Raw genomic sequence first — 12,523 nt, forward strand, 5'->3', positions numbered from 1 at the left:
GCGGCCGCCCCCCGCCCCGCCCGGGAGCCGCCCCGGGAGCCGGGGAGGGGGCTGGGGGGGGCGGGCCCGGCCCGGCGCCCTCCCGGTGCCAGCGCCGCCGCCGCTCCCCCTGCGGCGGAGGGGAGCCGGGAGCTGCTCCTCCCGCGGCCCCGCCGGCCGCTCAGCCCGGGCCCGGGGGTGGCGGGGAGCGGCTCCGCCATGCCGAGGGTCGGGGCCCCGCACAGGCGGCAGCCCCCGCCGCCGCGCAGCGCCAGCGCAGCGCCCTGAGCACGGCCCCGCCGCGAGCAACTCGCAGGCAAGTGTCCCGGGAACTTTCCTCCCGCAGCGGCCCGAGCAGGGGAGCGGGGCGGCTGCGGGCATCACCCCGCGGCAGGAGGCACGGCCCGGCCGGGGGCGCCCCCAGCCCCCCGGGGGTGTGCGCGGCGGGGAGGGGGCGCGGGGTCTGGCGAGCCCGGGCCCGGGTTGCAGCAACAGGTTTTCTCCCGCAGCAGCGATGGAGGAGCGGGACCGGCCCCCCCCGCGCCGCCGCCCCCCCGGGGCTCCGCGCTGCCGGCGGCGGGAGGGGCTGGGCGGGCGCAGGGCAGCGCGGCGGCTCCCGGTTCCCGCTGTCCTGGCGCGGCGGCTCCGGCGCGCTCGGTCGGTGATGCTCGGGCTTCCCCTTCCCGGCTCCCCCTTTCCCCGGGTCCTGCGCCGGCACAGTGCGGCATGGAGGCTGGTGGCTCCCGGTTCGTCTTTGCCTAGTCTGAAGGTCCTTTATAGCTTTAATTTTGCGATAATTAACAGACGGGGGTTATATTGATCTATTTACTGGCTTCTGTTCGCTGGCGACTGACAATCGAGTTAACTATCCTTGATAGGCAATGTATTTCTGGCAGAATTTTTTTTCTTTGGAAAAGACTTGGGGGGGGACGGGACGACAGCACAACACGCATAAAATAACTCTTCCATGACTATGTATCTCCTCATTTCAGTGGCAAAACTATCTATATAAATATATAAAATCTAATCTATATAAATAAATGACAAATCGTTTACTTCTTAAAAAATATGTTGAAGAGATTGTTGTGAATGTGAGATTAAAATTTGTTGACATAAATATATTTCACAGCAAGATAATAGCAACAGTCACTAGTTCTAATGTATTTTGGAGCGTTCTCCTGGGGATGTAAGTTACTGCAAAGTTCTTTCACTTCTGATTATTATCGGCAGAATAAGGCTCAGCTTGGTAAACCCAAACACTGCGTAACATATTTGTCGTGATTCAGTCTGTAGGTTGTCATAAGATGCCAAAAAGTGTAACACTGTCCAGATCAAGGAGAGCAATGTGCAGATACGAGCATGTTTTTTCAAATTATGCCTTTCTCAGGATAGCTTTGTTTCATATTGTACATTGACCTGTGTAAGTTTTACTTTGATTTGTCTGGAAGTTCACTTTGCGAGCAGAGTTGAAGTTGGAGATGGGCTCTTACTACGTAAAGTGCTGCATGAGTATAGCTGAAAGTATTTCAGTATGTCAGTCCCCTGACAGTGTTGATACAGTATGGAAATCATGTGTCAGAAGATAGCTGAATTTAACACTGCTTGAAAATACTGCTTATTTTAACTAAGGAAAGAGTAAAGGAGGAAGGATCACTAAACTGTAAAGCAGTTTCTTAGGGAAGTCTTTCCAAAAAAAATCACTGCATTCATGTTCAGCCTGCACTGAAATCGGAAACTTTTTTTTTTTTTTAAACCTTAATTTACAAATGGTAAAAAGCAACAAAGACAAGTTCTGGGCACTGGAATCGATAGGAGAGTCTAGGGGGGAGTTATGCATCTTTGTTGCATGCTTGTTATCATCCAGGCACAACTTTGAATAGTCTGCATCACCGAGCAGTATCAGGACTCCTTGCAGGAGCTCTGATTACATCAGAGATGCACTGCAGAATTCAAAATACTGCAGAGGACACTGAGGGGGGGAACGATACTTGCAGTGGAATTTTAACGTGTTATTATTTCTGTTTCTTTCTGTCGGAAGGGCATCTTTAATAATTTTCTCCCCATTGCCTAGGAGTCAGTCTGGCGCCCTTCCTGAATTACCAGCTGAAAGTAAGGGCAGTACAGATTTCTAAATGTGTTTCTTCACCAAACGTCATGGATAACAATACCACCTTGTGCCACACAGATTTTTGAAAATATACACCACACCATTTAGAATCACCAGGGGCTCTTGCTATGGGCCAGTTATTCTGAATTACTGTGGTCTCTAGAAGCCAGAACAGTGATCAGGATTGTATAACGTAGTAAGAGACAGTTCTTGCCCCAGTAAGCTTACAAACAAAACAGGAAATGATGCTGAGAGAGAAATTATTTGCCCAAGATAAGAACACGTTAGCAGCAGGGGAGTTGGAAAGATGAACTGGGCTTCACCAACTCCCAAGCATTCAAAGGGCAGAAGACCATCTCAGACAAGGAGGGATTTTACCACTGAGCCTTACTTAACCAGAGCAGTTCTATGTGAGCGTTTTACTGTTACAGCATACCCTTAAAGTTCATCTTGTTTAATTGTTGGGAAAATTGTTGATACAGGCTAATGTGTTTGTCTGACCTTATATTCCAGGGTGTTGTCTTAATCCTTAACGCATTTCTTACAGCCATCCCCAATGCCATCAGTCTGCAATGTATGAATGGAACAGTTTGCTTGTTTTTTAAGCTGAACGGCAAAAAAACCCTTCCATTAATTAGTTCTCTCCCATCTTCAAACAGTGCTGGCCACCATTCTGCAGAAGCAGCTTCCAAAGGAAACCAAGAAACTTACAGGGGAAATGTATAGGTTTATTTTTCTCCTTCCTCCATTCCTTCAAGCCAGGCCATCTTTTCTATTGTCCTTTATTTCCTCCTATTCTTCCCCCTTAGATATGATGCTATGTGTGTCCGAGGCAAAGAACATGTAAATAACACATGTACAGCATCAAATACTGTAGCTGCCTACGTGCGATCTGTGGGCTTGCCAGTTCTAGTTACGGAAAAAGAAGGAGCCACCTTTTATAACTGCAGTCATTCAGTGTGTTACACAGGGGATTAATTTGTCCAATTTATTGTCTTACACAGGTCGAGAAGCTGGAAGCCAAGAAAGATATTCTTTTTTCTTTGCTCCGTTGTTTCACAGTTGATGCCTCAGGGTTACAGCCTGTGTCTGACACACGCAGAACATTTACATTTTCCTCTCCCCATTTCTTCCCATTGTGTCAACAATATGGATGCGGTGGGAGATCAAACCAGTGACAGAGATGAGCTGCCTCCTCATTTTTTCTGGCTGAGATTCAGAGGATAAGTTGTTGCTAACCAACATCATCTGGTATTACAGAAGGGAAAACAGTTAACAGCTCCTATTTATCCATAGTCTTATATCAGTCATAATCTTTATTCAATTTGGGGCAGCCCTGCCTTAGACATAGTTGAGGCAGGGGAGGAAAAGGCTTGTTTCTAAATAAAACAACAGTTGCTCTAAGAAGAGGAGCCCTATATAAACATACATCAGGTAGCCCTGTTTTCCCACATCAAACCCGTAGCTTTAACTCCCAGTGGCATTACTTTGACTGATGGTATCTTGGGAATGATTTAACAGAAGACCAGCTCTGAGGTCATCAGGAGGGCTGCATGTGATGGGGCTGTATGTCAGGGTAGTTGGGAATTCAACTGTTCCATGCTTCCTCTGTTCACCATGCTCTGGCTAGCACTGTCTGACCCAGCTATCACTCTCCTCGGATCCCTTCATTTATCTGAGCTCTGCAGCTTTTCCAGTGGGCAATGGCAGAGTGCCATCATCTGTCCTGAAGCTCCACTGATAATCCCAGTATTAGCTAGAATTTCCTAGAGTGTGACTTTTTAATACAATTAAGTTTAGTGTTAATGTTCTTTCAAAAAAAAAAAAAAAAAAGAAAAAAAAAAAAGAATTTCAGGATTTCAGGTCAGCAGACCTTTGCTCAGTCTTTCTTGAGGCAAGAGAAAAACCAAAATTGATTGGAAGTTTATTTGGGTGCAGGCCTGTGGAATTTTGTCATTGTTTGCACCCACTGTTACTTCCAGAGGAGTTTCACAATTGCCCATCCTCTGCCATGGGGATTTCCAGAGTCATAACTCTGGAGCAAAGACAGAGCAACTCAGCAATACAAGCAAATATGTAGTGATAAGGCACTGAAAGCTAAACACAGTTACGATTTTGGCATGGAGAACAGGTTACTTGCCAAATAGCTGTTCGCAAGTCACTAGCAGTAGTAAGAGATCCCACTCTGTGATAGAAGCAAGATGACAAAGCTCACCTCTCTGCTTACCTCAGGCCAGAAAATAGTACCACAGCTCTTGGAAGGTCTGCTGCATCGCACCTTGTCCATTCTTGTATATTCCCTTAGGTTTTCCTTATGCACATGCCCTAAAGGTAAGTAAATCATCAATTTCCTTTTGTACTAAAGAGGATTACAGGTGAGGAATCGGGAAATACCATGCTATCCAAAGCTCACCTGGGGCCACCTTTTTGTAAGAGTATGTAAGGAACTGCTCTGTTTGGAGTAGTCCCTCTGGGAAGTTTAGGAGCAGGACTGAGATATTTCATTGAAAGCAGTACTGTAAGGCTTTTCCCCATGCAGCAAGGAAAACCTGTTGCTCTTAAACTGAAGCACAGCTGTGTTTTGAGTGCTTTGCTGTGGTGTATTCAGGCATTTCTTCTATAATAGGTGTGTAACACTATTGATGTGGTTTATTAACTCCAGCTTCTGAAAACAACAGTTGGGCGTTTAAGGAAGGCACCCTAGCAGGGGTGTATATCCCCAGGGTGCACATAAAGGGGAGGTAAGTACAGCCAGGAAAAGAACAAAACTGTTCTGCTACTGAAGCAAATCAAGTGTAATATTTATTACTTTCCTATGAACTCAAGGCTAGAAAGTCAGAATACTTGTGCATAATTAATACCTATTTATTGTACAATCTACTTAAGAAATACTCTTCTCAAATGAAACTCAGCCACTCCATGCATTAAGCTGTAGCTAACTGTACAGATGGAAGATCTAGAGGCAGTACTGTACAACTCCCCTGCGTGCGAGCAGACTTTCGGTCTGACTTTTTAAAATGCAGTGAGTTAGGGAAGCAAAAAGTTTTAATGTTTCCAGTACCTGCTTTTTATATCCCTTTGACCTCTGTGGTCACTGCATTCCACAGACCTTACAGTAGTGTTGTGTGAGCAGAACCTGAATGTGATTTTCATAGTCATCGTAAGAATTTTTTGGTTTCCTATAATCAGAGGTGAAGGCAGTCACCTTGGCTCTCAGCTACTCTTCAGTCCACTGTAAGGACAGAGACCTCTGCATATAGGGCGTTAGTTATAACCGAAATAATATTCCAGTGTTTGTGTAGAAATTGTGTATTCGGAATCTGTTGTAAATGAGGCCATAAAAAGGGAGTTGCCATGTCATTAAATGTATATAAACTATATACAAACATGTTATGGGATCATCAATATAAGTGGGGATTCTTTTCCCCAAAATTGTTTCCATATGGTCTTTTAGAAATTAGTCTTGTACTGTTTTTAGAAGTATTTACTGAATTACAACATAATTGACTTCTCATTCTTTCTGTGTACTTCATAAGTACTAAAAAACTTAAGATTTCTATGTGTAATAGTTAAATGAAAATATACAATTGCCTCTTCTACAAAACACACTTGAATTCTGTGCTCTTATGTGATGCTGTCATGATTTTTATACTTCCATTCTGAATCACGAATATCCTGCCACATGCACGAATTATTTCTGGTTTCCCTCTATGTCCACTGGGAACCGAGACCTCTGTATCTGAGACAGGAGAAGCCCCTCAGTGTGAAAAGCATGCCAAGCAGAGCTCCTAAACAAGGGGGCAGCCCTTGACAGAGTCAGTTCTACCCAGCTGGACAAACCCAGCCTCGTGAGAAAGGTTTTTCTGACCATACTCAGCCACTGCTGTTTTCTTTCCAACTGTTTTTATCAGCCATAAATGTTTTTGAGCTCAGATCACTACATTTGTTCCAAACTTCAAAACAACCTCTCATTCACTCACCCCATGTATCTGTTTTTTGTTGCAGAAGACACTTTCAGAAGTAGCGAAGTGATGTGAAGTTATCTTCCAAGATGACTCTTCTACCTGGAGAAAATTCCGACTATGACTATAGTGCCCTGAGCTGTGCTTCAGATACTTCCTTCAACCACACGTTCTTTCCAGAAACAGAAACCCTTAAGGGACTCTTTTACCAAAGAGCCAAGCTAATTCACCCTCAAGAGGATCTCCTGAAAGGCTTTCGCCCTGATGATCGAAAGCATCACATTATTATAAACGTAGGGGGCATTAAGTATTTGCTGCCATGGACCACGCTTGATGAATTCCCATTGACACGTCTGGGACAACTAAAATTCTGTAATAATTTTGATGACATTCTGAACATCTGTGATGATTACGATGTGACATGTAATGAATTCTTTTTTGACCGCAATCCAGGGGCATTCAGGACAATCCTCACCTTTTTGCGAGTTGGAAAACTTCGGCTCTTGCGTGAGATGTGTGCGCTCTCTTTCCAAGAGGAGCTGCTCTACTGGGGAATTGAGGAAGACAACTTGGACTGGTGTTGCAAAAGGAGGTATCTGCAAAAAATGGAGGAGTTTACAGAAATAAATGAACGGGAGGATGACCTCCTAGAAAATGAAACAACAGGTGAAACAGTGGAGGAGACAAAAATTGGCTTGTGCATGAAAAAGTTGCAAGACATGGTGGAAAGGCCCCAGTCTGGCCTCCCTGGAAAGGTGTTTGCTTGTTTGTCTGTTTTATTTGTAACTATTACAGCAGTGAACTTATCCATCAGCACCATGCCTGACCTGAGGGAGGAGGAGGAAAAGGTAAGTTAGCTTTTCAGGATGGAAAATGGTATGTGCTGGGAAGAGCTGAACAAGTACAAGGTCTGACGGCATTGATTGCAATGGGGATTTTGCAGCTGTCCTTAGAGGGGGAAAAATAACACAAAGCATGTTTGAAATCTTACACGACTGTGCTCAGTTAATCGTACCAAGTTTTATGTCCAGAGGAAATTCTGTTAGTGTGCACTTTTCTGTACAACTGGGTATTACCTTGTTAAGCTTTGTATTTGCTAATTTAGAAAGCCTGAAATTACTGAGCAGTATCTTCTGTGGAATAAGTAGTTCCTCTCTTAAGTTTTGCTTTTAACTTGTTCCAGTTTGTCAGTGTGTTTCCCCATAGCAACAGCTTCTATTCCTTTCATATTTTGGGTTTAAAAAAAAAAACAACACAGAAACCTCTCTTCCTGTCACCGTACTAACTAAAATAGTTATTATCCAGTGCCGATTACAAACTCCTCCTCTTTCCTGCAGGGTGAATGTTCCCAGATGTGCTACAATATTTTCGTTGTGGAGTCTGTCTGTGTGGCATGGTTTTCGCTGGAGTTCCTGCTAAGATTCATCCAGGCAAAGAGCAAGTTTGCATTTTTGCGGAGACCGTTAACCCTGATAGACATAATAGCCATTCTGCCATACTATATCACTTTGCTAGTAGACACCACTTCGGTGGGCTATAAAAAGCCCAGCTCTGGGAGCATCTACCTGGACAAAGTAGGTCTGGTCCTCCGTATTCTCCGTGCCTTGAGGATTCTCTACGTCATGCGGCTGGCCAGGCACTCCCTGGGGCTGCAGACGCTGGGGCTGACCGCTCGCAGGTGCACCCGGGAGTTTGGTCTCTTGCTGCTCTTCCTCTGCGTGGCCATCGCACTGTTTGCACCGCTCCTGTACGTCATTGAGAACGAGATGGCAGACTCACAGGAGTTTACCAGCATCCCCGCGTGCTACTGGTGGGCTGTCATCACCATGACCACGGTAGGCTATGGAGACATGGTTCCCAGAAGCATTCCTGGCCAAGTGGTGGCACTAAGCAGCATACTGAGTGGCATCCTCCTCATGGCATTTCCAGTCACCTCCATCTTCCACACGTTTTCGCGCTCCTACATTGAGCTAAAGCAAGAACAGGAAAGAACAATGTACAGAAGAGCACAGTTCTTACTGAAAACAAAGTCTCAGATAAGCAGTGCATCACAAGGGAGTGATATTTTATTCCCCAATCTCTCTTCTGAGGCTAGGGACAATGAATGACGTTTAAGTTACCGTTTCTCCTGATGTCGAGTAATGTTTTGTTGTATCAGATTCCATCTTTAATTTGCTTTGGAAGCATTTTACAAAGGTAACTGTCATATTAAAAGGAAGAAAAGGAGCTATTAGCCAGGAACTGATGCGGATTAAGAAGTCTATTGTTATGCTTTCCCCCTCCCCCCATATAACATTTAGGACAGATCTTTCACTGAGATGATACAGTGGGATTTTAGGAATTAAAAGTTCTCTGACAAAAAAAGAACAACATATAATTATGTATTTGACAGGCTGTTTTGCCATTTGTAATACACATTTTTCCAACCGAATCACAATGTATATAATCATTAAACAGGCTGCCATTTTTCTTGTTCTTCTTGTATATAAATAATGTAAATATAACAAAATTAATGGCTAAATTCTCTCCCAGCAGAATGCCTTCAAGCATAGTGGGAATAACCACAGATGTTTGTCCCATTGTGCTCTTAAAAAAAACAGTAGGATTTGACATTCACAACAGCAACTGTATATTTCTTTGCAGGTCAGCCCTAAACAGAGCAGAAAAGAATCGAGCTGTTTGTATCATAACCTTGTTAGAGATGTAAATACAGCTCACCAGCTTCAAAATTTAATTGAAGTTACTGTGTTGATCCTATGTCATTGAATGCAGTATTCCCAGGAACAAAGTCTTCGAGTTTTGTAGCATTTAATATTATTAAGAGGTGACTAGCTGCAAATCAAATGAAATATGCATGATGAGATGCCAGTCGTTCCCTACCATCTGTTTCCATGTTTTTACTTTACCTCAGCTATGAAACAGAATTAAAAGAGGCCTGTTTCCAGGGGACACCCTACCATTACTTGGCAAATCGACACTGCGGCTACCCATTCACATTCAGCATTTGGTTCTTTAAAGGGAGCAGAAAATATATGGTCGTGGGAAGTTGCCAATGAGGAAAAGAAAGAAAATATCATTTGAGTCATGGAGTGGGGGGGATACTGGCAGCTTTATACGTTACTGTCCTCAATCGTGAGGGACTTAAGACTTAATTAACTATACCTTTGCCATCATTATATGCATCATAGTAATGGAGAAAAAGCAATTAAGGTCCCAAAACACAACCATGTATTCTTCATTTGCACGTGTGTCTTGGTCTAGGTTCTCCTGCTGAAATCGGGGGGAAGCACGTGGGTCAGCAAGACGGCCAGGTTTGGCACAGGTTTCTAGGGAGATTAACGACAGACCTGCCATTTATTTTAGAGGGAGTGAGGCTGGCTTGCATAACAGCTCAGAAGAAAAACTCCAGAACTTAAAAAAAAAATAATAATTAAATCTGTTTGTTTGATTTGATGTGTCCTTATAGGTAAAGAAAAGCTAATCTTAAGAGTTTCACCTTTTTTTCCCCTCTTTTCTGTATTAAATTTATTTATTAACAGTTAAGAGCCAGGGGAATTTATAAGTTCCCACTGCATTCACCTATGCTTCGCTGTATTAATTTTCAGAAATGCTATTGCTTATTGGCATTTCTGGAGCAGACTGCTAGAAATGCCAGAATGTGTGATAGCTTTTTCATTTAAATTAAAGCCAAGGACACAAACATTGTCCTTTGAAAAAAGGTAGAACTAGTTCCTCTAGACTGGTTGGCCAAGCCCACACTACACTCATTTTCTTTTCAAATGTCTTTAAAATACAATCTGAAGGTGTTCTGATATGCTTGTTCTTGAAGAATAATTCCAAAACTTTTAAAAATGCACTTTACAAATAATTAGGGCTCTAGCATTCTTCAGCCTGTTGTAGATAAATATGCCTATGGAGCATTACTGCAGAGCACTAAAATACCCAGTCTAAACTCTTGGCAATTAATTATGTGGCAGAACTACGAATGTAACCAGCTTTTCACTCTTGTTCTTCAGCTTTAATTAGAGTTGGACAAAAAACAGGAACATCGTGACAAAAAAGAGACACATTTTCCATCTAAAATACTCTTAATTTCAAAACTGTTTGATCATCTGTAGCATTGGCTTCAACACAAGCGCTATACATCATTCTACCTTTATGTCAGCATTTGTTATAAAAAGAACTGGTAATTAGATTAGTCCTGTGAGCAACAGTTCCTTATCTAAGAATGTGTTTGACAGGCTGAGCCATAAATAAGAATCTGTAAGTGAATATAAGGAGAAATCAAGACTTATCAAACAAAACTTAAGCTTATTTCCATGTTATGCTAGCTAATAAAAGCTGAGGATCCGTCCGTTTTCTCTATGTCTTCACATTAAGTTAATGCTCATTTATTTCATGTATCACTTTATTTTTTACCCCAAAATTATAGCTTGGTTCTGAAGTCCTTGTCCAGGGGAAAAAAAAAATAAAATAAATCACCCTGAAGTTGGGTGCTGGTTGAGCAAAGCTGTGAAAGCATCTCGCCTCTTGCAGGTTCTGCCTAAGCCAGGAACAAATAAGCTGCCCAGGATGTACCCCTATGTAATCCTGTACTTGGCAACATGTTGATATGCTTACAAGTAACATGTTTTACTATGAATCACTGGAACAAAATTGCTTGTGTTTTACAAGAGGTAATACATACTGTAGTCCTTATGCTAAATAAATCCAGCTATAAGTCTTAAGAGCACAACATTAGTATGAAACCTACACGCTGTGTTGCAGCTTTTACTGCGAAGGCAGGGGGTCTAAGATGATTATGCCTTTTTACAGTATTTTATCTGAATTTTTAGTCAAATTAATGAAAATTACAGATTGATTCAAAAGCTGACTGTTTCCAGTGACACAGCTGATAGCTACAAAGTCAGCTGTCACGCCTTTTTTGCATTTTAACAGCATGTGCAGTCAACAAGAAAGTTCCAATAAAACCACTTTGTGCTTTTATGAAGTCAAAAGAATTATTTGAACTGCCACTGATGAAGTGGTGCATGTCTCCAATAGAGATAGGCCTGCATTGCTATTTGTATTATCGTCTGTATACTGCAGTAATATGTACAGTATTAACTCAGACAGCAGTAGCTGTATTAATTTTGATTAATAAAGTGTCAGGTTCTCCTTTCATTTTCACGTGCTTCTTATGGTATAGAAAGACTGTCACATGTGCTACAGGCATGCTTGACAACCTGGGGTCAATATGAGAAGTGAGCAGCAGCTAGGGGAGAATCTGGGCTGTGAGCATTGCTGCTAAAGCAGGCTGCTGGGATAGAAAGCATTTCCTAGGAAAGAAAATTATCTCAGTATAGTAAAATCTAGGTACCAATTCAGCAGCTTGCACAGGGAAACCTCTTTTTTGCATGTTGTCCCAAGAATCACAGTATCACAGTTAATTGGGACATAACTTGAAAATATTTTAATGAACTAACCAAAGAATCGAACAGATTCAGAAAAGAAGAGGAAGGATCCATGGAGATTGAGAAAGAGAAAAATCCCTGATAAAGCCAGATTTCCAGGTAAGGTGGTATGTTAAATTCCCTTCTCCAAAATCTTTCCCTCCTCCATCCTCCTTCCTCAAAACCACCAATAAAAGCAACAAAAGTCACTTGGTGAGCGCAACACTGATAAATGAAGACAGAGCCACGAGGCTTCTCTAACTGTACACCAAAGAACATAATTTGCAAGGTGAGTTGGAATCATTTGTATTACACTAACATTCATTACAAGTCAACTTCTTAGTCTTAGGGAGATTTCTCTTCAGCGAACATAGGGGATTTGTCTCCATTTGTCCCTTTATATTTTTTTCAGTGTAATTCAGTACTCCAGATTTCCATAGTCAGAGGCTTTAGTAGTGTCATTGAATAGTCAGAGGCTTTAGCAGTGTCCAATTAAACAATAAAAAAAATCATGCAGAACAGAATCATGGATTTACACATCAGATACACGTCTGGGAAGGGAAGCTGGCATGCTCTATATATTCATGACTTGTGTGGGTAGAATTTAACTGGGTACTCAGGCTGATGCAAAAGTAAAAGATTTTGCTGTAGAGGCTCTCATTCCTACTGCTATAGCTCTCCTCTGCAGCTAAAACCAAAGTTTCATAAGAATCTCTGTGAACAAAAGCTTTCAGTTCAAACAGTCCTTTAGGGTACAGGCTAAGACTCGGAGTAAACATTCATTTTAGGCACTCACCAAAGTGCCTGAAGTGGCAGCCTTGTCAAAATATCTGAAACGCCACTGGGAGATACGTAGTCGTCTCTATTTTGTATTTTGTGATAGAGGGAGCCTAGAATGAACTAGATCCCTAATTCAGGGGTCACATTAAAAGGCCAATGCCAGGACAGGTGAACAGGAGTCTTACCCTTCAATTGCACAGAACCAGTATCTACCAGCACTAACTGCACATTTTTTGTCCTTTCCACGTCTCATTCACTGTACA

At 42.7% G+C, this 12,523-nt stretch overlaps 1 protein-coding gene and 1 long non-coding RNA gene across 2 annotated transcripts; one reads left to right on the forward strand and one right to left on the reverse strand.

Moving 5' to 3' along the window:
- Positions 1–1,040: 1,040 nt before the first annotated feature.
- On the reverse strand, positions 1,041–7,737 carry LOC114011723 (uncharacterized). The gene is made up of 5 exons (XR_003553782.2): positions 7,614–7,737; positions 6,524–6,644; positions 6,067–6,150; positions 4,314–4,411; positions 1,041–3,334 (listed from the first exon to the last, which is right to left on the reverse strand). It is a non-coding gene; the product is annotated as an uncharacterized LOC114011723 (long non-coding RNA).
- KCNG1 (potassium voltage-gated channel modifier subfamily G member 1) lies at positions 6,138–8,523 on the forward strand. Its single transcript, XM_005235927.4, has 2 exons — positions 6,138–6,896; positions 7,386–8,523. The coding sequence occupies exons 1-2, from the start codon at positions 6,138–6,140 to the stop codon at positions 8,154–8,156; spliced, it is 1,530 nt and encodes a 509-aa protein (XP_005235984.2). The 3' UTR covers positions 8,157–8,523.
- Positions 8,524–12,523: the final 4,000 nt, after the last annotated feature.

Source organism: Falco peregrinus, chromosome 9, assembly GCF_023634155.1.
Source record: "Falco peregrinus isolate bFalPer1 chromosome 9, bFalPer1.pri, whole genome shotgun sequence".
NCBI classification, from domain to species: domain Eukaryota; kingdom Metazoa; phylum Chordata; class Aves; order Falconiformes; family Falconidae; genus Falco; species Falco peregrinus.